Consider the following 27,304-nt stretch of genomic DNA (forward strand, 5'->3'; position numbering starts at 1 on the left):
GGGGCGGGAGCAGCGACGCGAGCGCTGATTGGTCACCGCGGGGGCGTCGGCTCGTCGGAGCCAGCCAATGGGAGGGCGGAACGCGGGCGGTGCGGCACCGGCGGTGTCCAGAGGTGTCCGGGGATGTCCAGGGATGTCCGGGGATGTCCAGAGGTGTTCAGAGATGTCCAACGGTGTCCTGAGATGTCCAGAGATGTCCAGCGGTATCCAGCAGTGTCCAGTGATATCCAGAGATGTCCAACAGCTTCCAGGGATGTCCAGCGGTGTCCAGAGATGTCCAGAGATGTCCAGCGGTATCCAATAGTGCCCAGTGATATCCAGAGATGTCCAACAGCATCCAGGGATGTCCAGCGGTGTCCAGCAATGTCCAGTGGTGTCCAGGGATGCCCAGATGTGTCCAGCAGTGTCCAAGTGATGTCTACTGATGTCCAGCAATGTCCAGTGTTGTCCAGCTGTGTCCGGCGGTGTCCAGTGATGTCTATTGATATCCAGTGATGTCCAGCAGTGTCCAGAGATGTCCAGGGATGTCCAACAATGTCTAATGGTGTCCAACAGTGCTCAGGGATGTCCAAACGGTGTCCAGAGATGTTCAGCAGTGTCCAGCAGTGCCCAGCAATGTCCAGTGATGTTCAGAGATGTCCAGTGGTGTCCAGTGGAGTCCATCAATGCCCAGGGATGTCTAGGCATGTCCAGGGATATCCAGTGGTGCCCAGTGATGTCCAGCTGGATCACTGAGGAGAATGGGGGGGATATGCCTGAGTTTATCCACAGGGTCTTCCAGGACTGTGTCCAGTTCTGGGCCCCTCAAGTCAGGAAGGACATTGAGGGGCTGGAGTGAGTCCAGAGAAGGGCAACGGAGCTGGTGAAGGGTCTGGACACAAGTCCTGTGAGGAGCAGCTGAGGGAGCTGGTGGGACTCAGCCTGGAGAAAAGGAGGCTCAGAGGAGACCTTGTGGCTCTCTGCAACTCTGTGAGAGGAGGCTGTAGCCAGGTGGGTTCGGCCTCTTCTCCCAGGCAGCCAGTGACAGGACAGGAGGACACAGTCTCAAGCTGTGCCAGAGGAGGTTTAGGTTGGGCGTCAGGAAGAATTTCTTCACATAAAGGGTGATTAGACATCAGAATGGGCTGCCCAGGGGCGTGCTGGAGTCACCATCCCTGGAGGGACTGGCCGTGTCACTCAGTGCCATGGTCTAGTTCACAAGGTGGTGTTCAGTCAAAGGTTGGACTTGATGACCTCAGAGGTCCTTTGCAGCCTAATTGATGTGTGACCCTGGAGAGAGGACTTTGCCAGGGCTGTGGCCAGGCCCTGGCCTTTGAAGGTGTTTTACTCATGCACCCGTGGGCAGTGGCTGTAGGGGACACACACGTGGCTGCTGGTGGCTCCTGAGCACAGCCTGTGGTAGCAGCTCCTTGCCTGGTTTGGGGGGAAAATACCCACCATCTGAGGGGTCCTGTGAGGGAGATTCATGGGGCAGCAGTTGAGTTCTCCCCCCAAAAAGACCTCAAGGTTGTGCTGGCAGTGTGAATCCCATCTCAGCTTGCCGAGACCAGCAGTGGGAGGAGAGATGTCCAGGAAGCCCTGGAAATACCCATCCTGGGGCAAGGAGGCTGGTGAATCACAGAATGGTTTGTGTTGGAAGGAAGCATAAAGATCATCTCATTCCAACCCTGCCATGGGCAGGGACACCTTCCACTAGCCCAGGCTGCTCAGAGCTTCATCCAACCTGGCCTTGAACATTTCCAGGGATGGGGAGTCCACAGCTTCTCTGGGCAACCTGTTCCCGTGCCTCACCATCCTCACAGTAAAGAATTTCTTCCAAATATCCATTCTAACCCTGCCCTCCTTCAGGTTAAGGCCATTCTGATGGAGTCTGAGAATGTGATAAGGAGGTGTTCACCTGGGAAGTCACTCAGTGTCACAACAGCTGCATCCACAGCAGTTGTGAACAGAGCTTGGTGATGTGCAACATGGGATGCAGGTGAATTTAATATGCTCCGTGCAAACTGTGTCAGAGTAATTCTTCACAACAACAAGGTGCTCTAAATTATGGAGAAAGTTTAAAACAAAGCAAAACAGAAGTTCTTGCATGAAAGAAGGAGGTACTGAAAAGGCTTACCAGAGAGAAATGCTTTGAGATCACAGCCTGTGGCTGTGGGAAATCCAAGCAGCAATTTCTTCTGTATCTATAAAAAGTACCACTAAAGAGAAAAGCAATTCAAGGAGGTCTATTTTAGAATATGATTCACCCTGAAGTGTTCCATGTGTTGTAGATAATCGAAGGAGTGGAGGCAGCTGTGTGTCTCCATCTGTACATACACATGCTATGCAGTAGAGCTTTTTGGAGACTATTGCATTCTGCATAAATATGAAAAATAAGAAACAGGATTTTTTAATCAAGTGGTAAAAGTGACAGAAGAGACTTTACAACTGGATGTGACTGGTCTGAAGCTTGAGTGACCAGTTTCAGCACTACAAAGTCAAGGGTCTCTCTGGTAAGAAAATGGACTGTGACTAGAATATTGGGTGAAATTCATGAAAAAAAAAAAAAAAGAAGCAGGAAAAACACTGAAGAATTAAAAAGAAGAGCCAGATACTTTATATTTGCCTTAAGTAGAGGCACTGAAGCAGCTGTTTCATTACACATGTTAAAAATCCACACAAATTGCAGAGAAACCTCCACACTGATGACAAATTACAGAACCACAGAATATTCTGATTTGGGAGGGACCCACGAGGATCATCAAAATCCAACTCCTGACTGAAATTACACTGCTTTTTCCCAATCCCTTTCTGGTTCAAAGTAGATGCAAACCTACTTTTAGTTTCATGTTCTTATTCTCATTTAGAAAGAGCTAGTAGAAAATATTGTTCTTAAACAGGACAACTATTTACTTTAAATTGCAGTTTGCTTCATTAATTACATCTGAAATATGAGCATAAAGAGAGGTTTGTACATTTAACTGTAACAAACAAGTAACTGTTAGCCCCACAGAAAAAACATCAACTGGAAAAACATGTGGAAACAGAGTGTAGCTTGTGTTTGGCGCAGCTAAATTATGGAATGGCACAAGGGGAATGCAGAGTGTGAAAACAGGGATGCTAAGAAGGCCTGGCCCCTGCTGTGGGTATCAGAAAAACCATGAGACACCAGGGCACACGTGAGGCAAGCACAGCTAAGGAAAAATCCATGAATATTTGGAACAGTATGAGTGCAAATGTTTGCAAACTGCAGTCATGCCCATAGAGAGTATCCAAGGAGGGATAACCATACCTTTCATGCCTGTCAGGAGGGACTGAGGAAGAGGCACTGAGTGAGCTGTTCTCTCTGAAGAAGTGCCAGCCTTGCAGCAACCACTGCAACTTCAGGCAGATGGGTGTCCAGGTATGAAATCATCAGCACAGATGGATATGCCAGATCCTGATAGATGTGAAAGGGATACCTCAGAGGAGACTTGTAAGACCAAGTGACAGCGCCAGGCATGTTGGAAATTATCTGACATGATGTGTGAGGCTAATGAGAGCTCTGCAATCAAGATTTGATCTCCATCACTGTGTCAGGAGCCAGGTGAAGGTAAACTGGCAACACAAGAAAAGCACAGAATGGTTTGGGTTGGAAGGGACCTTAAAGATCAACGAGTTCCAACCCCCCTGCCATGGGCAGGGACACCTTCCACTAGACCAGGTTGCTCACAGCCCCATCCAGTCTGGCCTTGAACACTTCCAGGGACAGGGAGTCCACAACTTCTCTGGGCAACCTGTGCCAGGGCCTCACCACCCTCAGAGTAAAGAATTTCTTATTAATATCTATTCTACCCCCACCCTCCTTCAGTTTAAAGCTTTTTCCCCTTATTCTATCACTACATGCCCTTGTGAAAAGTTCCTTTCAGGAGTTTTGACTTACAGAATAAACTGACTTCAAAGATCTCCAGAGCAACACCAACCCACACTGTACCATGGGCATTACTGGCATTAAAATCAGTCATAGTGCCTGGGAATGAACACACAGAGCTTTTCTCCACTGCCCACTAATTAGATCCATTAGGGCTGAGCCCAATCAGTGGGATACATGGATTATTCTTCAACCCAGAGTTGTGAACAACTCATATAAATCAGCAGGTCACTACCAATACTGTAATTGGAGCCATTTCATCCATTTCTTGAGATCTGGTAATGCTTGGGTTTATTTCTCTTGCAAGGAACAAGAAGAGCTGCAGTGAGGGTTGGGATAAAATCAAAACTGTGATCTGATCAGTGCAGCAGTGATGTGACACCCGTTGGAATATTAACATGGAAATAAACAGCTTGTTTAGGAATGGCAAGGAGAGGATGATGTTTCTTCTGTCAGTGATGAGTAAAACATGCTGAAGACTCAAAGGTTGAGGAGAGAGATTCCTTGGACCAGTGCAGTCAGTGATCAAAGGGAGAGGGGAAAAAAGGTAAATGCTGTTGTGGTAGGATCACTGAAGGAGGAAGATCACGTGGAGGAGGCTTTTTGTGACCAGCTAATGAAGGCACCCCAAGAACCATCAGAGTTTTGTTGGTACCCACAGCCATTTTGGGATGGGAGAACAGAAGGCTATCACACAAGCTCATGGAAAGGTTTTTATGCAAAGGGAAGGAAACACAGCCCAGGAAGAGCCACTCCATATTTTAACTGCATGCAAGAGGCCACAAACAATTTGGAGAACAGACTTCAAAATGATCTTTGACAGGCTGGAAATGAGATGAGAAAGTAAAATAGGAAGTTGGCTGATAAGGACTAATACAAAATTTTACAGCCAGAGTGCAAAATTTCTTGAGTGGCCACTATCTGGACAGTAATTGTGTAGAGTGGAAGATAGGACTGTAGTGCCAGGCCAAGCTCAGTGAGAGTCAACAAGGCCCTGCTGTTGTGCAAAAAGCAAACATCGTGCAGGGTTATGCAAACAGGAATACAGCCTGCAGCACACACGGCACCCTCGGCAGCAGCAAGCTTTGTGGAGGTACCTTGCCTCCCATCTGGAATGCTGCATTTCAAAAAAGACATGGCCCATGCAGGACGTGGCCAGAGGAGCACAAAGTGTAGAGAGAAACATGGCCCAGGAGTAGAGACTGAAGGAAGTGAAGCTGTTCAGAGAAAACAGAAACAGAGACAGTCAGAAACCTTGCTCAAATCACCTACCTCAAATCAGTACTACAAGGATGACATAATCTGCTGCTCACTCTGCACTATTCCCTTGGCTGAAGATGTTTTCTCTGTAAAGTGTTACAGCTGCCACCACACGTGTGTTTGAGAACCCCAGAGTTGTCCCAAAGACTGAAGGCTTCCCTCCTTGGAGGCTGAGCAAGGCGGGCAATTAAATGTCTCTTTGTTGTGGTCAGCATGGTCACATGAAAGGGTAAAAAAATAACGAGCCAAACCCCTGCAGAATGGAAAGAATGGTCCAGACATTAGTGAGTATTACTTGGGCAGATTTTTGCCTGTCTTTGGAATTTCCCTTGCCCATCCCCAGTCCAGCAGTGCAACAATTAATGTTTCACTCAATCCCCCAGGGCAGGAAGGCTGGCAGCTCACTCTCCACTTGTGCTTTGTCCAGAAATCAGTTCTCCATGTCCTGCCTCAGAGTCCCTTTACCGAATCTCTTCCTCATGTGGCTCCAGGACTTCTTTTCCTCCACCACAAGAGGAAGAATCCTCCTCGTTCACTAGAGAGCAAAGAAGAAGGAATGATGGAAGTTGCAGGACTGCTTTGATTCATGAAGTTGTCTCCCATCTTTCTCTCAGGCTCTTTCTCTCAGTGTTAGCTCTGAAGGCTTGCTCGGCCCCGGCAGATGAACCTTAGGATTAAAGGGTGGGCTCAGCTCAGCGCACACTGTGTCTCACCTAAAAAATCCACTGCGCAGGCTCGAAGGGCAAAGACCCTTCCCAAATCTTCGTTCGCGAAGACTGGCCATACATAGCTCTGAAGGAAAATGGGTGGGTTAAGGGAGGAGCAGTGGTTCCCCTTGGCTCTTCCCACAGCTCCCAGGCCCAGGAGGCAGGCTGGTGCACAGGCTGCAGTGGGAGCAGTTCCCTCCCTCTGCCTGGCCAGAATCCCAGACGGCTCCAGGAAGAAAGTGAGAAGGATCTGAAACACAATCCAGTATTCAGCTGCACAGGTAGCAAGACTTGAAATCAAGCCAGGTGCTGTGCAAAAGCACAGCAGGCCTAAGCCTGGCAGACTAAAAGCTTTTCCACAAAAAACAAGGAGGCAGGGACACGAGCTCCAGTGCTCCCTGCTGCCTCTCTCCTCACTTTGTCTCGTGGCTCACTGAAACCAGAGCAGAAACTACTTTTTTTCCCTCCAGACCCACCTACACGTGCAGTCTTGGAAACAAAGAGCTGGAAGTGGCCTATGATGTCCTGAGCTCACAGTGCTCAGGAAAACAGTGCTCTGCAGGTCTATGTCAGGAACACAGGGGTTTATCCCAAAGGAACACCTGGATCAGAGTAATCTTCTCTGCCTCGTGGGAACAGCTTGCAGAGCTCTGAAGGCTGTTAAAGTGGTTGAGTCAAAGGGGCAGCCACACACACGAGCTGCTGCAGGGCTCCAGCTCACCCGTGAAGCTGCTGCCTCCCACCGCTCCCCCCACCATCCCACCACTTCATCAGCTGTCCTGTTAAAACAATCTAGTTCAAAAGCAAACACCAAAACTGAAATTATGCAAAAGTACTGAACTGGATGTTTGTCAGAGCACTGAGGAGTCGGCACTTGCCTTTGAACAGTCAGAGAGATAAGCACACCCTTCCCCCATCCCGCTTTTCACGTGCTGAAAGGAAGCCGCTGGCTACCGGAGCTGGTCTGCTGGCAGCAGGGCTGGTTTGTTGGCTTCTACCATTCCAGCTGATTCCACACATCCAATTTACAGTTGAAACTTGAGATCTGTTGAATTAACACCATTTCTGGCAGTAACTATCAGCAGGAAAACAGGGGCCTCCTAAAGCAGCTGTGCTGATGCAGTACCACAGGACTGCGGGGTGGGACAGCGCTGTCCTCCCACCAGTGGCTCTTCGTTGTTGAAAGTTTTAGTTTTACAAGAAATAAAACATGACAGGGGATTAGAGGGTTATAATTGATGAGTACATCGCTGCCAAGGAAGGACTGTGTAGTTGAGATGTGCTCTGTTTTCCATACATGTGAATGGAACACAATGAAAACTGCAAAAAAAAAGAAAAATTTTTGGAGACAGCCTCACCACTGTGACACTGCAACACGGGTTGCCCAGAGAGGCTATGGACCTCCCATCCCTAGAAGTGTTCAAGGCCAGGCTGGAAGGGGCTCTGAGCAACCTGGTCTAGTGCAAGGTGTCCCTGCCCATGGCAGGAGGGTGGAACTCACTCACCTTTAACTTCCCTTCCAACACAAACCATTCTGTGATTCGTAAGAAAGCAACGTTGGCTGAACGGATGAATTCAGAAATACTTGTGTATCAATTCAACATGAATTTGATTTAATCTACGGGCATCTGGACGCAAGTTTGATATTTTAAATTGCAATTAATTCGCCCTAAGGGTAAAACTGTTCTCTCCAGTAACACAGCTCAGCTCCAACCTTGCAATAAGTGGCAAACGCAGCTACAAATATTCTCTCCTGTCGCAGCCTTACCAGCTGAAATGAAACATTAACTCAGTTCTGTTTTTCAGCTGGAACTTTTCCTGAACAGGACTGTTTTTAGGGACAGTCTTTAGTGCAGATGCAGTTCAAAAGATTTACTCACACCCACCCCACAGCTGCTATGAAAGCAGTTTCACTTCTAATGTATTAAAGACAGCAGATGCCGTGTAAGGTGCTGTTGTACAACAGCAGCACTGGACACAGTCATTAACACCCCAAGTTTTGCAGCTTGAGCAATGCAACACCAGGAGGAATCATCTTTAAAAGCCGTGATCCCTTTTCCATTACTCATTTCTTCAATTAAACATGCTGCTTCTGTCAAAAATAAACCTTCTTCTGCCAAAAGTAAGCCCTCTTGTCTTCTATGGACCACCACAACAGAAACTTGCAGGATGTCTCAGCCAAAACCCTTTTCAATCAAAAGAACCCAAACCAAAACACCCCAACTCCTAACCCCAAGTTGCACTCTTTGGAATTCAATTTTATCAACTAAATATGGAGGGGTTGGGGTTATTTTAGTTGAAGACATGCTTTATCAGCTGTAAAGAACAGAAGACAAAGAACTGCTCAAAAAATAGCTCAAGAGTGAAGAATTGGAAAAGTAGTCTATGTCCTCATCAGTCATTTAGCGAGCAGCATCCCATCTAAAGGAAAGGGATAATTTTTGTCACTCTTATAAAAAAAAGGCTTTATTTTGAACAAGTTTTCTCCATTTGGTTTTACAGTCTCAACATACATCATATTCATGGACAAGCAGCATTTTCACAGAATAAGAGCCAAATACAAAGAAGAGGAAGCCACTTGGGATGAACAGTTTCAACCTAATTGACTCAGACTTCAGAAAATCCTGTATGCTGTCCCTTATTTGAGGTAAAGGAATTCCATAAATTAAGATTCACTGTTCAACAGAAGAGTCAACAATGAAATATTTGGAAAGTCGGTACCTTGGGGAGGAGGGGAAAAAATAAATCTTAAAAGACATTGTGAGCAACAAGAGAAGGGGGAGGTAGAATTTCCACTTGTGGGACTATCACATATAAATGTTTAACCAAATTGGAGCAGTTTAAATTTCAAATCTGATGAACTTTGCTGGTAGTACAGTCTTAAAATGTGAACCTAACAAGATATGTCATGAGCTTAGTTTATATGCTGAATGCTGTCACTAGGCACCCATTAGAATATCCAGTAAAATCCACAGCTTTCAGTGCCCATCCTGATGTGTTCCAGTTACACTGTTAATTTTTGGGCAGCCATGCAATCAGACCATACAATTACACATTTGGTGGAATTCAAGAGTGCTTTCTTAAGTAAAATTGTATTGGGGAAGAGAGAGAAATCAAACTTCCACTATCTGTTCATGCAAAAATATACCTGCAGACTAACAGGATTTAGATAAACAGATTAAAGCCATTACAGGAACACATCTGTATTGTTTTAAACTAACTTGTTTATAGGGCAAATCAGTTTGTGTCATTACTCTGTGTAGAAATTATCTTAAACCTTTTAAATGGTATCCACGTTGTATTAGACACTGTTTGAAGAAAAACAAAACAGAAAGACTATCCTCACCTTTTGGAGTTTAAGATTTAAATTAGCTCACTAATAATGCTGAATCTCACACCAAGAAAAAAAAAATGGAACAGGATTAATATCCTGTAAACTGCAAGAACTAAATTATCAATGTGAAATTCCTAATGCCTAGGAGAAATATGTTTTCAGTTCAGCCATTTAATGCCAGGCACTGTTCAATTTCTTACAGTAAAAATAAAGCATCATTTCCTTTACAGGCTTAACAAAACATCACGTGGAGATGTCAAGCTTCAACTGCTTGAGTGGTATTTCTCCAGAAAGGGTCCTGGCAAACTTAAGTTCCACAGTGTCATTGGCCAAACCATCCAGTGGAAACAAAAAAAATTCAAACTGAACCTGTGCAAGAATTGAGTTGTAAGAAGCAAAGCAGATTCATTTAGAAAAGCTCGTTTATCAATGTTATTTTGTTTTCCAAGTTCCAGTGAGCAAAATGGTTTTATACTTAGATTAACGAACCAGGTTTTCTTTTCCTCTATGTGACGAATCTATATCTCTTCTATTTCCTTTTTTTTTTATTTATTTAATAATCATCAAGTTGCAGATTCATCATTTAGCAAGTTATCTGGCTCAGAACTAATAAAGCTCTAATAAATTCTTTCCCCCACTGGAAAACTGTATTGCATCACACAGCTTTGTGCACATAAAGTTATATCTTGCAGAAATATGATCACTGACCAGAACTTCTTGCTATGTTACACTTTGAATAACAGCAGACATGAACGAGGTGAAACTGCAACTCAGCCATTGTACAAACTGCCTCTCAAGATGTTCCAACACTTCCACTGGAGCTTTAACGCTTTGAGACACAACCTGTGATGTTCAGTGATTGTGCAATTCAAGCTCAGAAAAAGAAATACGAATTTGTGAAGAAACTGACATCTGTCCATTAGCTTTTATCACACTCCAGACTATCAGAAAGCAAGTAAAGGTGGAAGAAAAGATTTATTTTCCACTCTATTTGCCAGTTAGTCTCCTATGACCTTGAACACTAACAAAATGCTTTTCAATAAATGACAGGTAAGAGAGCATAGATTAGGAAAAAAAAATAAATCAATCAGTTAAGAAATTCGATCCTTGTATTTAGGATCTTGCATTTCCCTCAATAGCACTTCTGTATCATGTTGCATGGAGCAGAATTTTGGTGGTTTTTTTTTCCACTAAACTCTCACCTGCCTATTATGAATCATTGCAATAAAAATATTACTTTTTTTTTCCACACTACGCTAGGCAACTTTCCAGCCAAAGACAAGGAATTTAGTCAAGAATTATAAAAACCTGAACTATGAACTCTGGCACAGCTGGGAGCAGCCACTCAGCTACTCCAGAGCGCTTAGAAAATAGGCAGCCAGGAGTAGCAACTCAACTACTCCGGAGTGCTTAGAAAATAGGCTTTAGATTTTACACCAAGAAATTGGATTTATTTTAAATGCCACAGTCACATTGATAGACAGAGCACAGACTTTTGGTAACAAACAAACATACATTTTTGTAACTAAGCGTTTCTACTCGGTAAATAAATGCGTTTCGCACAGCCTTCCTCTTAAATGTGCCTAAACTAACCTAAATAAGCAGACAGCATAGCAGAAAAGGGAAACTTTGTGAGTAACTGTTTCTTAAGCAGTATATTATTTTTACTATGTATATAATATATTTTATATTATATACACATACATTTTCATCAACAGTTCAAATTATACCCGAATAATCAAAAAAAAAAAAAAAAAAAAAAATCCAAACCAAAACCAGCGCTCCTCCAACACATTTACCACCTTTTCCTCAGGCAGAGCTAATCCAGGTATTTGTCAAGATAGAGGAATGACAGTTAAAAAGACTCCCCCCAACAAGAAACAAGTTACACAAAGAATACTGTATCACTACAAATTTTTTTTATTCAGAAGCCCATCTTTTAAAAAAAACGTCATTATGAACTTTGTTTGGTCAAACTACAACACTTTCTAGCAGACATACGGTAAAAATGGCATGGCTCAGAATCGACCGGATCTCTCGCGATCTCTTGACCGCCTCCTGTCGCGCTCGCGGCCTCCTCCGCCGCCGCCGCCGCCGCCACGGCCGCGATCTCTGGATCTAGACCGGCGCTCACGGGACCTCGACCTGGATCGATGCCTGCAGAGAAGAAGTCGGAACATTTTACTGTCTCATCCCAGCCAGCAGTTTACTTGCGGTGCCACACTTAATTAAGGATGTGAGTAATGAGGGAGAAGAAAGGCAGCGTGTCATTAGAAGGGCTGGTTAATTGGCACTCGGGATGCGAAACCGCGTGTTTACAAACTGCACGAACTCAGAATACCAGGGAGTCAACACACACTGGAACAAGAATGGACTGTTCCCTGCAGTCACCTGTTACAGTGGATCTGCAAACCTTAAGGAAAGGCAGGGAGAGGAACCAAAGGCACTGTTACATAGCTGTTAATTAAAGCAGGAGAAAGGGACACCTGCTTTGGCAGATAGGAACAGCTCTCAATGCCAAAAAGCCTAAAGCTGCTTGTAAGTCCATTCACATTAAATCAATTGCATTAATTAGCAAGTACAACTCAGTTCTCTGTGGTTGTTCCCCCCTCTTTTTTTATCTACATCACGCCCTCCCCCCCAAGCCATCAGCACTGGCAAATCACCTTCCCTGCCCCTGTGGCAGATGAAAAATTCAGGAACAAAGCTAAAACCATCCATTCCATCCTGCTAACAGAGCTACTGTGAATTTATAGCATATATGGCACTTGTCAATGGTTTTAAGCATTTCAGAAACATTAATTGCATAAAACGAGTTAACAGTGCAGTTCTAAATACATGTAGAAATTAAAGCAAAACTGAAAAAAACTCAAGGAAACAAATGCTAAAAGTCTTCAGTTTGCAGAATATTGTTTCATAGTGAGATGTTTTGGGGTGGGATTATGTGTGGTGACAAGTTTTAGTATGACAAAGACATATACTTAACTCTTGCACACCACTCAGCTGGCCCAAATTACTAAATTCGCCTTTTATTCAAAAGTTCTGGTTTACCCTTCTTTTTCCTACTCAAAAACCTTCTGACACACTTCACTCTGTGCAGGACTACTTCAGGACAGTCTAGTTTATACAACCTACCTGTGAAACCCCACTGACACAAGAACTGGTATCTTTTAAACCAAACCTTACTGCTAACCTGTGACAGCTGCACAAAGACTTCAAATAGGCCCAATAAAGATAAAACTGGATAGATGATTCAGTATTTTATTTGTTTTAGCACATACTGAAATTGGACTAGGGATAAAGCAATCATATTCCAAAGCCCAACACACAATTTTCTTGAAAAAAAAGGTGGTATCTTTTAATCAGCATTACTAAGCCTGAGAGATCCAGATTTGTAACAATGAGGCAAATACAAAAAGCATATTTTGTCTTTTTCATTAATAATTCAAACATCTTAAAAAATTACATTTAAGTTAATATTAATTGGGATGATTTAGGAAAAGTATTTAGGCACAAATACATGTGGGCTAAGCAATGCAATCCACGTTTTTGAAAGTTAAATTCATCCTCACAAATTCTGAGACAGTGCCAATTAGAGACATTTATTGGAAAAACAAATCCACAATCCCAGGCTCCTTCTGTCATTGAAAGGAACCTACAAAATTGTGCTCTATATAAAAACAAGATCAACAATTTTTCATGCCTACACTAAATATCAAAGTCCTAAATGCAAGCAGATTGAATCCAGCTGCAAATGAACCATCATTGTAACACCAAGAGGTATAAGCCTTCCTACAAGGTACCTCACTAAATAAGTAATATAATATATAACAGAATGTATTTCTCACATTTTTTTTACCATTAAACAAAATTACTATTCTTTTTTCCTACTGAGAATTCCTATCAAGAAGGGTCACACTGTGAGGCTGGTATTAATAAACAGTGAGCTCAGTACAGTGACTGCCTGTTACTAGCAGTAAGAAATGAATACAGGCTACAAAAATTAGCCATTAACAGTTAAAAGCAAACAAGGTTGGGTCCTGAGTATAATCTATAGATATGCTTGACTGCACAAAATGCTGAAAGAGGCCAATCTGATGCTGCCAAAATGCCCATTAGCAAAGCAGCCTGTGCCTGACAGAGGCCATGAGCAAACACATCTAGAAGACAATAAAACGTAAGAGGCATAAAGTAATTTCTCCCAAATAATGTCCTTCTGCACAGTTTGCAGATCTGAGTCACAGACAGGGCCTATATATTCAGTAAACTCAGTGAATTCTCCTCTCCTTTAACCCTGCCTTCTCCTAAAGCCACACCAACCTTGAGCACCCACAGTACTACAGAGCAAGAAGCACCATAACTTTCTATTTAGAGACCTTCACCTTTGTTCTAAACCACTTGCCAGCTTTACTTGATGCCCTTCCATTGGCACGTACCAGAAGTGCATTAGAAAAAGCAAGAACATTAAGTTTAAAGACCTGCCTTCAGATTTTTCAGCAACTGATCATTAATTTACTCATTTTAATGGTGTTCAAAAAGAAACTTACTTTTTACGACGACGCCCGTACAACTCACGTCTTAACTCTCGAGAGATGGGCTTCAAATGCATGAAGTTGCAGAAACCTCCTCGTGTACACTCTCTGAAACAGAATTCAAGAGGCACAGTTAGAATTCCCAGCTCTACACTACCTGTTTGAACTTTTAGATACCCAAAAGTTAAACATAAAAACCAGTACATTGCAACCATCGTTCACTGACAGTGACTCACTCCTAGGTCAAAAACCCAAAAAGATGGCAAAAGTCACGCGTTTCACCACAGGTCCTCCACATCACAGTTACCTGAAGTGGTTTTTCTTCCTACACTCAGCCACACATAAAAACCACACCCAAGCAACCTCCCTGCCTGTGCAAACATTTCTCAGACACTGCCAAGGCCAGAGGAAGTTAGTGTTTTACCCCATTTCATATTGACGGCAGCAGGCCTCTCTGAAGTCAGTCACAGGCGAGAGCTCGGCATGGATGGGCTGCCCATTGAACCAGCGATTGTTCAGGTCAATCACAGCCTTTTCTGCATCTTCTTCACGGCGAAACTAAAAGCAAAAGTTACATTTTCTCACTCTAGAGAGAAATAACAGAAGCAGATTGAAGATTCCCATCCAATCAGTTGTGCTCAGGATCAGTCATGGAACTAGAAGCTACTTCAGAGTTCCTGGGACAGTCCATCAAATCAAGGGTAAATATGTCAGCTCTTTATTAACTGGGACTCAGAGCTAATCAAAACATTGATTTTCCTCTTAATTATGTTCTCTTTGGTCTTTCAAGTGAAAAAGTCAATAAAAGCTACTGTGCTTTCTTAGTACAGCTTTAAACCAAGAGAATGCTTAGATGTACTTTCTGGAACACCAACACTCCTGATGTAATGGATTTCTTCAAACATTTAAGAGAGATCTGTAGGAGAACTGGAGCTCTCATTCATTTAAATCAGAACTTACAAAAATCTGATCCTGTTTTATGATGACTGTAAAACATCTGAAACGCCTTTTCACAGCTAACCACTTTCAAATCTTTAAAAACAACTTTTGGTTCTGATTATGACCAACACAGGTCTGAAAATACTTTCCAGTTAAGGGAATGCACAATCCAAATATTCAAACAAACTCTGTCACACCTCCCCAACACTGTGCACACACAATAAAATTCCTCCAGGTGACAATTTTGTACTGGTTATTCAAGAGATACCAATGACTTTTAAAAGCTAAACCTGAGTGCTCCAGTTTGCACCTTAAACCATGCAGCTAGTGCCAAATATTACAGGATTACAGGATACTGTGTTCAACTGGAAGTTAATAAATAAATGCACCTGTTGCAAATAAACCTCTTTCATAATGAAGTGCTTAAAGGGCAGCATGATGGCAAGACAGATCCCAAATTAATCCTGTCAAACTAAATAGTCCAGCAGTACAGTGTTGATAACTGTGCTAAAAAAACAAGTGTTAATCTTTCTGAAATTACAGATTTTGACTATCAGGAAACTTTCTCGTAATTTATTAAAATTTCTTTCAGATTCCTTTCACATTTTCACTCTAAATCACGACGTTGGAGAGCTTCTAAAATCTAAAGCACACAGCAGCTTTTAAAATTATAAATGAACAAACCCCACCCCTAGGAATTACATAAAGATGCCTCTTTATCCTACCTTTACATATACATTTCCAACTAGATGATCTCCAAGGTTATCGCACACGTTCATCTCCTCAACTTCACCGTATTTCTCCTCCATTTCTGTGAAGACCTCCTAAGCACAGAGAAACCCATTGCAAGTTTGCAGCACGTTAGTTCTAAGTACAGAAACGTTGTATTTAGCTATAAGTACAAAAGACAACTTTCCCTAGGGAAAAAAGTGAAATCACTGTGTTTTTTTACATTTCTGATTTTAAAGTTAGTACTTGCTTGGCCTGTACCGTGTCCATCTGTAGGTACAGCACTAACAAGATACAATAAAAACCTATGGAAAACATTATGCAAACAGTATTTACACAACACATAAGATGCACTGAAAACACAACACATAAACCTTGATGCTATAGTTTCACTTTCTTTCTGTAAAAATAATTAAGTATATTTTGAATTCATAAAAAGGAAGCAGATTACAGAATCGAAATGCTACATCGCTTAAGCTGCTGATTTTGATTAAATTCTATTTCAAACAGCAAAGCTAAAGCCAAACTAACCAAAGGTTATACCAGGAAATATTTAGCACTGCTAAATAAATAAAGCTGTCAGTTTTATATGAACACCTGAGGAAATAAGTGCTTTTGTCTGAATCCACCTCCCTGTGCTACGCACTACATCCATTTCACTTGTCTGCAGTGACAGGTCCACTAACACTTTAATGCATTTTTACATACCTCAAAGAATTCATCATAATGTTCCTGCATCTCAACATCGCTCACAGCACCTGCAAAAGTCAAAGAGTCACAGTGATTAGAGCCTGCCAATAAGGAAGAAGAGATTTTGATCATACTACAAAACAATCTAGAGAGGCCGTCTGGAGCATAAGAGACACCATATAGCATGGAGCTAACTAATAGGAATATTAAAAAATAAGGATGTGTGAAGAGCTTTGAGTCCCCAAAGTATCTGTCAAAACATTACATTGATATGATCAAATCAAAGCAAGTTTTAATCAGAGCCAAGCTTGTATGCCACAAATTCAAAGGAAGGGGAAAGGAATTCCTTTGAAGTATCACTTTAAATTTAATGTACAGTCCCACTCTCTATCTACTAACAATTTTACCTAAACAGAAGGCAAGTGATTTGTTACATGTCCATATTTTAAGTATTATTACAGTTTAGTGTTCCTCTTCCTAAAGGCAGAATTTTATGTCCACCTCTCCAGCATATCCACTAGAATCTGAGTTCACAATGTAACATAGCCCAGAATTATTTTTTTTAAATTTGCTCAAAATAGTTATTGAAATGACACACTTTTCTCAGTGCCCTCGAAGCAGGGTACCATAATGCTTTGCAAGAGAGAACAATTTTCTATTTTAATTTTGAATATAATTTAAGTTTTTCTGTAGTCCTGCAGAACACCTTTTAATGCAAGACAAGCCAGCCACATATTCAGGTTAGATTATTTTCATGCTCCAAGCTGGACTTATTAAAAATGAGTGCTGCTTGCCTGCTGCTACAAAAACCACTGTAAGTTTGGCTTATTTTTCAAAGCATTAAAAGTATAAAAATGTATTTCATTTATTTCCTCCAGTCTACAGCAGTTTAAACAAGCTGTATACATTAAAGTCTAATGTATTAGCTCTTCAGCAGTTAAGTGGCTTATTAAGATCAAGTGGAGCAGTTTTAAAACAAACCCCACATTTTATGCTAGAAAAATATGCTGGTGTTTAAATTAGAAACATTGCTGCTTTAGTTCACAGAACATGAAAGACAAAAATCTGAGCCAATAAAGGAAAGTTTATTCACTTTCAGGCTGCTACGAAAAAAATAAATGCTTTGGGCTCAGTCATTTTTGGCTATTATTACCACTTGGACACAGTTTATATTTTTTTTCAAAGGCTCTAATATTAACCAGCCACATTCTCTGGAACTGCAGGTCCTGTTCTTCCACCCAGCTCACCTCCAGAAGAGGCTAAGGAGCATTTGGTTTATAGTTTAGGCTAACAGTATCTCTGCATTTGAAAAGTTATTGGCTTTTAAGAAATTTCTCCTTCCCCATGGTTATACTGCAAATTAAGGAGTATCAAACATTAAACCAGTATTTCTAGGCAGTTTAATACTTAACTATATTCTCAAGGTTCTGCCAACACCACTGATAACAGCTTACTAATACCTAAGGATTTTGCTGTTGTTGTTTTTAAAGGTATCAGACAGGGGCTCTGTGAGCCACATTGGGAGTAATGACTTGTTAGAAGATGGACAAGTGCCAAAAACTTTTAAGGAGATTCCATTGTCAAATTAGGAGATCATAAACAACAGTTAATTAATGACTATTCAATGTCCTTCTAAAGTGGGAAGCATACATATGCACAGGCTTTACAAACATCCATATTATTCCAGGGCTACTGGTATCTGAACCTTGAGAAGCCCCAGTTACTAATTAAAATACTCAGGAAAACTATTGCTGTTCAAAACTAAGGTTAATCCTCTACGACGGCAATAGAAAGGAAGACAGTTAAGCAACAACGACAAAGCATTAAATAGCTACCCAAGTTATCCACTGAAAATACATGCAGTACTTAAATAGGGACAAATACCAAAGTAACAAGGAGCCAGGAGTTCCAGCAAACCTACTGCTTGCAGAGCTCCAGCTCTACCCCAGGAGGTATAGTGAGGCTCTGGTACACAGCTACTCGCTTGTCACGACAAACTAGAGTTGGATACCAGCATTTGCAACACTGGAGAATCTGTTCAAGACTCTTGCAGCTGTAAATCTAAACAGCTCCACAGACCAAACTGCTGTCACTCTGTGCAAATTAGTTACCAGCGCATTGAGAGTTTAGGGAGAGAGTGGAAACACCCAACTGGAAATTTTGTGGTCTACTGAAACAGCGTTAACTACTAAGCATCTGCAACAAGAAAGCCTACAAACCAATAGAACTGTTTAAGCATCTAGACAAAATTATACAGCATGTCTAGTGTGACAAAGACTCAAATCACTTAATTGAGCCATTATTACTTTTAGAAGCAAGAGAGGCAGTGTTGACTTTTAAGTTAGTGGCTGATTTCACAAGGCACTTCTAATCAAATGCTGGTAACTAATCTGAACTAGTCTATAATCCAACAGTCAAAAAAAAAAAAAAGGAATAGCCAAACAAAGCTTTATTACCACACAGTCAATACTCACTTCAACAAGAAATATTAGTTAGAAAAGAACACCGACCCTTTTTTGGTCCTAAAACTTTTTTTTTTTTAAATTTTATTCTAATATTGATGATTCAGTTACACTGATATATCGGTAATCACTGATCAGTCCTGCTCATTAACTGCTGCCAGTCTCACAGGAGGTGCGTTCGCTTTTATGCCCATTTTTATCTGAGGAGGAGTCATTAAATTACTTCATGACCATACCCAAATGCCTTCCCCTCCTCAAAAGTACTTTTAAAAACATATTTTCTTGGGTAAATACGCCACTTGGCTTTGGAATTTGAATTTTCAAAGCGTGGGAGGAATTTTAAGCACGCACCCATCCAGAAAGGACAGCTGCCAGAAGGGAAGCGTTTGTCACTCATGGTATATTCCTTCCAAAGTGCACTCCCTAAATGGAAGCTGCATCAACCTGGGACAAACTCCTGCATGCAGTCTGAGAAGTTTCAAATTCAAGTTTTCTTAACGTTTACAGAGCAGGAAATTTGTTCTGGATGAAGTCAATGTGTCATTGTCCTGCTCTTTAGACAGTGGAACTTAATGGAGAGCACAAAACATACAGAAAACCATTCCTAGGATGCAGGCAACTGGCAGGGAGAAAGGTGACAGGAAGACAGCAGTGCAACCAAGACTGCTTCACTGGGGAAGTACAATTTGAACCCTTTTTGATTTAGTAGTTGGTATTCAGATTCCCCTCACAGTTTTGGGAGTAGGGAGGAAGGTGAGTGGGACAAAAAAAGTTTGGGGATTTATTTTTTTCCTCGGGTTTTTTTTTTTTTTGTGTTTGTTTTGAACACATTTAACGAAACGTGGTCAGTTTGATCTGTTAAACTAAAATGGCAGACCAGCTTAAGTCGACACTGAGCTCTGACAATCAAGCCCAGGGAACCAGTGAAGGAACTTGTATGAACTTACAGCGCAAACCGTCAGCAGACTGGGAAGAGTTTTGAGGGTTACGGTAAATGTTCAAGAGGGCAATGGTCTGAAATACAAAACGCAACAACTTTATATTATGGAAAATAATTTTAACAAGAAACTGGTTTCCTTTAGGGTCGCTTTGGCCGAGTCTGTGCTGAAAGAGAGGTGGTTATTCTCTCCCAAGAAGGAGAACTTTCACTTAGCTGGTGACCTTTCTAAATCAACCTAACACTGTAAAGTAATGGAGATCTCATGACACTCCATTATTGTATTTTATTCCATTCACCAATATTACTACAGAGAGGTTTTGCATTAATTCAGACAGCTCTGTAATAGGTGGCATCCACACACCACTTACATTACAAGCATAGTAATTCAAATTTGGTTTTACTGAATGGTTTCTTAGCAGGAAAGGAAGCAATACAATAATTACAGCATAACATGAAATCTCCATTTTCCTAAAAAAGTTACCTAAAAAAGTTAAGATGAAAGAAAACCCAGTTCTGGGAAACTTACCGTACATCACATATATGCCTAATTTTTTTTTTTTGTTGTTGTTGTTGTTAAATCAAGAATTTGAGAAATGTCTGCAGTTTAACCCTTTAAAAAGAATGCAGTGTTACTGAGAAATCAAGCTTCGCTTTGGAACACAAAAGGGAACCTGCATCAAGTCCAATTTATGCAGCCACTTATGCGCTTGGAATCGCACACGTTCCCCAAATTCTTGATCTGTGCGCAAGAAGAGTTCCATCACTTGTCCTGTTTGCAACAGCTTTATGTCAGCAGCTCAGGAGCCAACATTATTTTCTCATAATTAGGAGTGGGCTCTTTAACACCATTCTTTAAAAAAATTTCTCCAACTGTGGGACTTACAGTGTGAGCCGTCAGCCGTCTGTGCACTGTTTTGGGGGTTACGATAGATGTTTTGAATCAAGATGGTCTGCGGGGAAAAAAAATAAAAAGGGGAATTCTACTGGCTGCTGTGCATATAATAGACAATTGCAAAGAGACAACTTGTTTGCAAACAGCTAAAAGTCATATTTTATCCTTAAAGACTTCCTTTTGTATTTGCAGAGTAGCTTCCAAAATTGCATCCAGACCATCATATTATGAAAACAGCTTTAATTAACCACCAAGAAAGAGCTGCGTTTGTCTCGACAGCTATCCTCAAAATGGGAGGTGTGAGGCACAGTAACCTAAAACGTCACACGAGGTGTTCTGGAGATGACTAAGCCCTCGAGACCAGATTCACTACTGCCAAGTCTAGGGGGGAAAAAAGTAGTGTTATGTGCACAGCAGGTAATACATAATGCCACAGTCTCCAAAGTGCTACACCAGACAGTAAGGCCTTTAGGCAACAGCTACGTCTCGTTTTGTGCGTCAGGAATTTCTTGGTGGAATTTCTGTTTAAATAATATAATAGCACATCATAGGTTCACATGTTTCCGATCCTTCAAATAAGGACAATATCCTTTTAGCCCTTCTGCTTTTTACTTGAAGAATTAGCCCAGGCAGACTTGAAACCTTACATTTGTACCGTTCTTCTTAAAATCAAGTTGTCTGAAAAAACAAACCATGTTTAAGTTAGTAAACTAATATTACAAAAAAATTCCAAACGTCCATATCACTGTAAGCAGCTCAAAAATTGAAATTTGATTACTTAAAATACAAGCTCAATGTTAGTCAGTATGAATGGCAATCCCCAAGTAATTTTAGCTTACACATTATTATTATTAGTCACAATAAGAATTCAGAGCTTAAAGGAGTCACAGGACCAGCAATGCCACACCTACACATGCTGCCCATTTAACACATTAAAAAAAAAAAAAATAAAAAAAAATCACATTTAAAATCACACACATTTTCTAATGGGTACAGTCATACCAACCAAAGCTTTGTGCTTCCATGGCCCAGGTTTAAACTACCCATGATTTAGCCTACAATTGGAGACCGCCAGAAACATGCATCTAGTTCTGGTGTTCCTGCTGACTGGGGGTAATTTGATCCCCCTGGATTGCGTGACCTTTCCTAACACAGCTCTTCTGTAAAGTAGCTGCACCAGCAAGAGCTGCACAAGGTAAAAAATGTTGGGCTGAAAACTTCCCATTAGTGAAGTCTCTGTTCTTCTGTTTTCTATCACAGCTGATTAACCACCCGCACACAGATAAAGATTTCTGTGGTGAGCCCTGCACAGTGCCAGGTACGGTGCTGTGCAGTCCCACACATCCCCAGATGAATGGGACACGCCTGACCCGCTTCAGCTGGCACTGCTAAACAGAGTCTAAAGCAGAGTTTAAAGCTGCACCGACACAGGAAGCTGTACTTGCAAAGTTTTATTGTTAAAAAAGGATTTAGGGGTGGTGGGGGCTTTGTGTTAGGTTTTTGGTGGGGTTTTTTAACTTAAAAGGCAACTACTTGTCTGATTTAGAAATATATTCTAGTAGCCAGTGACCTAAATTCAGGCCTCTATATAACCAATCACATTTCAGCAGGTGCTCCATGTAGGTCAGCAACACGGAATAGTTTTGAAAATGGACAATATTATTTTTGAAATAAAGTATCTGCATTAAAAATAATTCAATTCCCAGAAGCAGGGAAGTGTTTTTGTAGCTGAAGTACCAGCAGCAGCCCCCACGGATAAGCAACCTTGACATTCCCCCCTGGAACTGTCCCTGCCCACTCACAGTTTAACTTGAAGAGCACCACAGCTCTGGACTTGTCACATGGATAGTACTTGCCTCCCTAATTTCTCCCAAACCAACATCAGCCCACCATTCTCACCAATTCTGCTCCAAGGCAGATGAGATGAACTTGCAGAAGATCTTTTCTTATGTAAACTTTATCTTTGTAGACTGCTGATAAGGCAACAACTTTCAAAGGCACTACTTCTCAAGTGCAATATTCCCAAAGAAATCTATTTATCTGTGTACCTTGACAATCAGCAGTGATAGATGGAGGGAAAACAAAGTTCTCCAAGAATGTAATTTGTGAAAACTATAGAGCTCACAGTAATAAAAACTTTGTCACTCACTGCACTTTTTAAAATTTGTTTTTATTTCTGGCAGATATGCAGTCACACATAATGTCTCTAACAATATTCACTTAGCCAAAAATTCAATAATCTGTCATGTCAAGTGACAATTCACCCTCAGCAACCAGGCAAGTTGTTTTTTAATAACCCATTTTAACAACATTCAAAGGAAGTATGCAAGTCACTCTTGAAACTTAAGAGCCTGGGTCAGAGAGCAAATGTAATGACAGATGAGTGACTTCTATCCATCAATTAGTTTACTTCTATTATATGCATGAAAGATTAAAGTTCCCATCTTTGGGACAGGTGGAACTTGCTGCCATTGTCTGTGCTTTAAAAAATCTGGGATGGTTTAAGTGCCTGAACACCACTGAGAAGGCACACTCACCTGAAGGTTAGCACTGGTTGGTCTCTACTACAGGCAAGCTTACAACAGCATCGCTTCCTGCAGCCATTAAGGGTGACAGGAGATAATTAGAAATGCTGGGAGAAGTAAATGGAATACCCCCAAAAAAGCAAAGACCCAGATAAACTGGGGCCAAAAGTGAACTAGTTAATCTGGAGCTCGCTAATTATTCACTCTTATCTAAGAATCTACATTTTAAAGAAGCCAGAATATACTTCCAGGAGAAAGAGGAAACAAAAGGGAAACAAACCTGGCTAAATGTTGGTTTGTTGTGCAATCGAGAACATCTGTCTCCATGGCGACAAGCTCCAATTTTGAAATAAAATGAACAGTTGACTCTGCAAGGGAAAAAAAAAGAATAAAGTAGTTACATACTGGAACAGAAAGCATTATTATGCAAAAAAGCATATGCCCTAAATGTCTTTATCTTGATGTGGAGAAGTAACACAGAAAGGAAATCCACACCAAAACTGCACAGGGAAGTATTACAGCAAACCTGTCCACACTCACTCCTTTCCCCCCTGACTTACAGGCAGAATCTGACTGATTTCACCCTGAGTGGTTTCATGATCCACCACACACAAGTGATCACTGTTTTACCCTTCTGGTTCTCCATCCTTGTCTCTACAGTGGGGGCTGGGACAGGAAGGGATGTGAAAAACGGTCTGAAAATTTACACTGCACGAGCTCTGTGTCTGAGTTCATGCAGCCCCTGCTCCAGGCAATAAAACCTGCTTTAGAGCTGGCACAGTTGCACCTCTCTCATGTTTTATAAACCACCTGTTAAAAGTTATACTCTAAGGGTAATTCAAGCTACTGCCAACACAGTACTGGAAATAAAGTCAGGGAAGAGAAAAATCCTGTTAGAGAGAGAATACAAAGAAGCAAAATAAATTCATTTAATGAAGTCATTTCCATGAATATAGTCAATAATTTTAAGAGTAAGCTATTTTTTTTAAACCACAAGTTTTCCCTGAATGATCCATTTCATGGCACCTTCAAAACAATGCTGGTTTAGAAATGCCAGTAAAACTCTCACAAAAAGGTGTAACTCACATGGAATGATGAAAGAAAACCATAAGGAGTTTAAGTTACCTTGACAGGGAAATGCAAAGTTCTGAAGAGCAAGAAAGCTACTATGGGCTATATATGGGTAAGTGAAATATTAGAACTCTCCTGGAAGAAAGATTATCATTCCCGTAGTTAACACTAATTATTTCCACACTCCTGTGTAACCAACATCAACTCAACGAGGGGAGAATTATTTAAGTACTAAAGCATATCTGATCTCTAGCAAAACATTCTACTGTAAATTTACAACACGTTTACTCTTCATTATGTTTTTGAAAACAAACACTTAGCATTATAATATACTTACTGTCTTTCCTGAACTCTAACCTGAAATAAAAAGAAATACCTAACTATAAAATTTCCAATAGTGCTTCCAACTTCAGCACCTTCTGGAAGGTTCCGTTTGCTTTTTCTAAACAGAAAATAAGAGCTGCACAGGAATTTCGTGCCTGATTAATACTGTGGAACTGTACTGCATTATATTCATATGTATCTCCTTTGTGAGAAAGGACGCTACAGTAACAGAGCTCAAGAGAGGCTGCCGATCTGCTTTCCCGGAATGGCAGCACTACAGAGCAGAGCAGAAGCCCCATGGCCAGGGGCTGACAAGAGTAATTTAGTCCAGCAGCACATCGACGCCCCCTTTTCATTTTTACGAGTGGAAAAACACGCCGGTTTGGTCAGGCCGGTGGTGACCAAATTTTCGTTAGGAGGGTTTTGTGTGTGTGCTTCCAACAACCAGAGAAACTAGAGGCGTTCCCGGACGCGTGGAAGGCTGCAGGCAGAAGCCTGTAGGATCAGGATGCAGCAGTCGGGGAAATCCTCCGCACCCTGGGGAGGGGGGAGAAATAACCAGTCGCTGTCCTTGCAGCAGAGCGGGAGCTCTCGGGCTGCTGCGAGGCGCAGGGACACGAACAAAAGGGGAACAGGAGGAGGAGGAGGCGCTTTCTGGCAGGAGGCGGCGGGAAGCTCCGGCACCCAGCGGGCCCGGCAGGAAGGCGCAGCCGCGGGGGGAGGACGGTGGAGGGAAGGACGGGGGAGGGCGGTACCGCACCACGAGGCGCGGGCACACCCGCATGGCGGCCGGGGGAGGGGAGGAGGAGGAAGAGGAAGAAGGGAAGGTCCCCGAGAACGGCCCCGGCCCGGGAAGGGGGGCTGGGAAAGGAGGGGAGAGGGAGGCCTTTTTTGGGGGAGGGCGGGGGGGGGGGGAGGGAGGGGGCGAAGAGCGCGGGCGGGGCCGCCGGGCGCGCGCGCGCGGGAACGCGCGGGGCCCGCGCGCGCGCTCCCCCCCCTTCCCCTCGCTTGGGTGGCGCGCGCCGCGCGCACGCGCATTCCTGAGGGGGGGGAGGGGAAGAGCCTGAGGGAGGCGATGGCGGGGGGGGGGGAAGGGGAGCGCGGCCGCCTCTCGCTTCCCTCTTCCCGCCGCGTTCCAGCGGGATTGGGAATGGCGGGGGAACCCAGCCCCGGCGGTGCCGCTGAGGCCAGGAGTGAGCGAAAGGGGCCGGGGGGCGTTCCCCCCGCAGGGAAAAGTGGGGGGGCAAGGGGGGGGAAGGGAAGGCAAGGGCTGAGACCGCCGCGATCCGAACAAGGCCGCGCGTCCCCGCGCAACCCGCTACGGGCCTCCGGCCTCCCCCTCCGGCTCCCTCCCCCCCCCGCGGGGCAAGGGGGGGACACCGGAGCCGCGGGGGAGGAGGGGATGGGGGCCACTCACTTGTCCTTCTCGGTGCCGAAGATGGAGGCCAGGTACTCCGCCATCTCCCACCGCCCGCCCTGCCCGCCCGCCGCACCGCCCCGGCGCCGCTGCCGCGTCACAGCGGCCGCGCCGGAAACGCCGCTCTGAGGGGAGGGGGAGGCGGGGCGCGCGCAGGGGCGGTGGCGGGAACGGACTCGGAAGGTCCCGGGTTCGAGTCCCGCCCGCGCCGAGGGCGCTGAGGGGAAGGGGTTGTCCTGGGGTTCGTGACAGTGGTGGAATGAAGGGATCTGCTCCAAGGAGGGGGAAGGTGCACCTTGAAGGGGTTTAAAATAAAAAAAACCCGAAGGAGTTTATGTAAAAAAAGTGGATAAAGCTGCAAAGTAAAACTTTCGTTAAAACTAGAGTGGAGGGTAAGACCAAATTCTTTCTCATCATTTTTTTGTGCAAGGTAGGACCACATTCTGTCTGATAATTTTTGTGCAGGGTAGGACCAAACTTTTTCTGATCATTTTTTTTGTGGAGGGTAGGACCAAATTCTTTCTGATTATTTTTTTTTTGGGTGGAGGTTACAATCAAATTCTTTGATTGAGTTTGTTTTTGTTTTGGTTTGGTTTGGTTTGGTTTGGTTTTTTTGTGCAGGGTAGGACCTAATTCTCTCTGATAACTTTTTGTTCAGGGTATGACCAAATTCCTTCTGATAATTTTTTGTGCGGGGTAGGATCAGACTCTTTCTGGTCATTTTTTTGTCCAAGGTAGGACCAAATTCTTTCTGATATTTTTTTGTGCAGGGTAGGACCAAATTCTTTCTTTCTGTTCATTTTTTTTTAAGGAAGCCTTGTGGAATAATGAGCCATAAGCTGCAAGTTTGAACCCAGTGAATTGAAAATTTTTTTAAGGGAATTTTTTTTTAGCAGAATAGCAACGAACGTGGAAGATTCCAATACTATACATCCCCCTTTTTTAATGGAACAGATTCCACTTGCAACGGGGCTGGTGCTCCAGTTTTAAAATCACGTCGTGGAAGAAACTTACTTGCTTTGCTCAAGACTGAGAGCTCAGTGTGTTACAAGTAAAATTCATCCCTTAGATATTTTGGAATTCCATGAAGCATTACCCAATATGATTTGTAATGCCGCAACCCTATTTGAAGTCCACAGGAATATTCATAGAATCACAGGATGGTTTATGTTGGATTAAAGATCATCCGGTTCCAACCCCCCACTATCCCAGGCTGTTCCAAGGCACATCCAGCCTTACACCTCCTGAAATTCCTCATTTGGATTGAGCTGATTCAAGGACGCTGTGTCCTGTCACAGGACAGGGACAGTCCTCTGGGCACTGCTCTATACCCTTCCATGCTATTTCTGTACATTATCTTTTGGGATGCAAGGTTCGCTCACCTCCTCCCTACTACTTCCAACAAACTTGTGCTGATTTTTGCTTTAGTGTTTTTGTTAAAGCCTTCAGGTAAAATATGTCAAAATATATATTTTCCTGAGGAATCAAAATATACATTTCCTTAGGAATTAAAATATGTTTTGAATATTTGAAGTGCACTGGGTTCTCAGACCTTAACCTGCAAAGACCCCATTCACTTTAGATTTCCCTTTC

General features: G+C 42.8%; 1 protein-coding gene across 11 annotated transcripts; it reads right to left on the reverse strand.

Moving 5' to 3' along the window:
• Nucleotides 1-8,304: 8,304 nt before the first annotated feature.
• Nucleotides 8,305-25,830, reverse strand: U2AF1 (U2 small nuclear RNA auxiliary factor 1). Of its 11 annotated transcripts, none has more exons than XM_032678540.1 (10): nucleotides 25,712-25,801; nucleotides 24,308-24,831; nucleotides 23,180-23,267; nucleotides 22,912-22,968; nucleotides 20,366-20,432; nucleotides 16,099-16,148; nucleotides 15,387-15,485; nucleotides 14,147-14,280; nucleotides 13,738-13,830; nucleotides 8,305-11,347 (listed from the first exon to the last, which is right to left on the reverse strand). In XM_032678540.1, the coding sequence occupies exons 6-10, from the start codon at nucleotides 16,126-16,128 to the stop codon at nucleotides 11,209-11,211; spliced, it is 495 nt and encodes a 164-aa protein (XP_032534431.1). In that variant the 5' UTR covers nucleotides 16,129-16,148; nucleotides 20,366-20,432; nucleotides 22,912-22,968; nucleotides 23,180-23,267; nucleotides 24,308-24,831; nucleotides 25,712-25,801; the 3' UTR covers nucleotides 8,305-11,208. The 11 variants fall into 11 exon arrangements, with proteins under 11 accessions (XP_032534431.1, XP_032534428.1, XP_032534432.1 ...); XM_032678537.1 differs by lacking the exon at nucleotides 24,308-24,831 and adding an exon at nucleotides 19,490-19,556 and having other exon boundaries at nucleotides 25,712-25,800; XM_032678541.1 differs by lacking the exon at nucleotides 24,308-24,831 and having other exon boundaries at nucleotides 25,712-25,793.
• Between the last annotated feature and the right edge of the window lie 1,474 nt (nucleotides 25,831-27,304).

The sequence above is a fragment of the Chiroxiphia lanceolata genome, chromosome 2 (assembly GCF_009829145.1).
Source record: "Chiroxiphia lanceolata isolate bChiLan1 chromosome 2, bChiLan1.pri, whole genome shotgun sequence".
In the NCBI taxonomy this organism is placed as follows: Eukaryota; Metazoa; Chordata; class Aves; order Passeriformes; family Pipridae; genus Chiroxiphia; species Chiroxiphia lanceolata.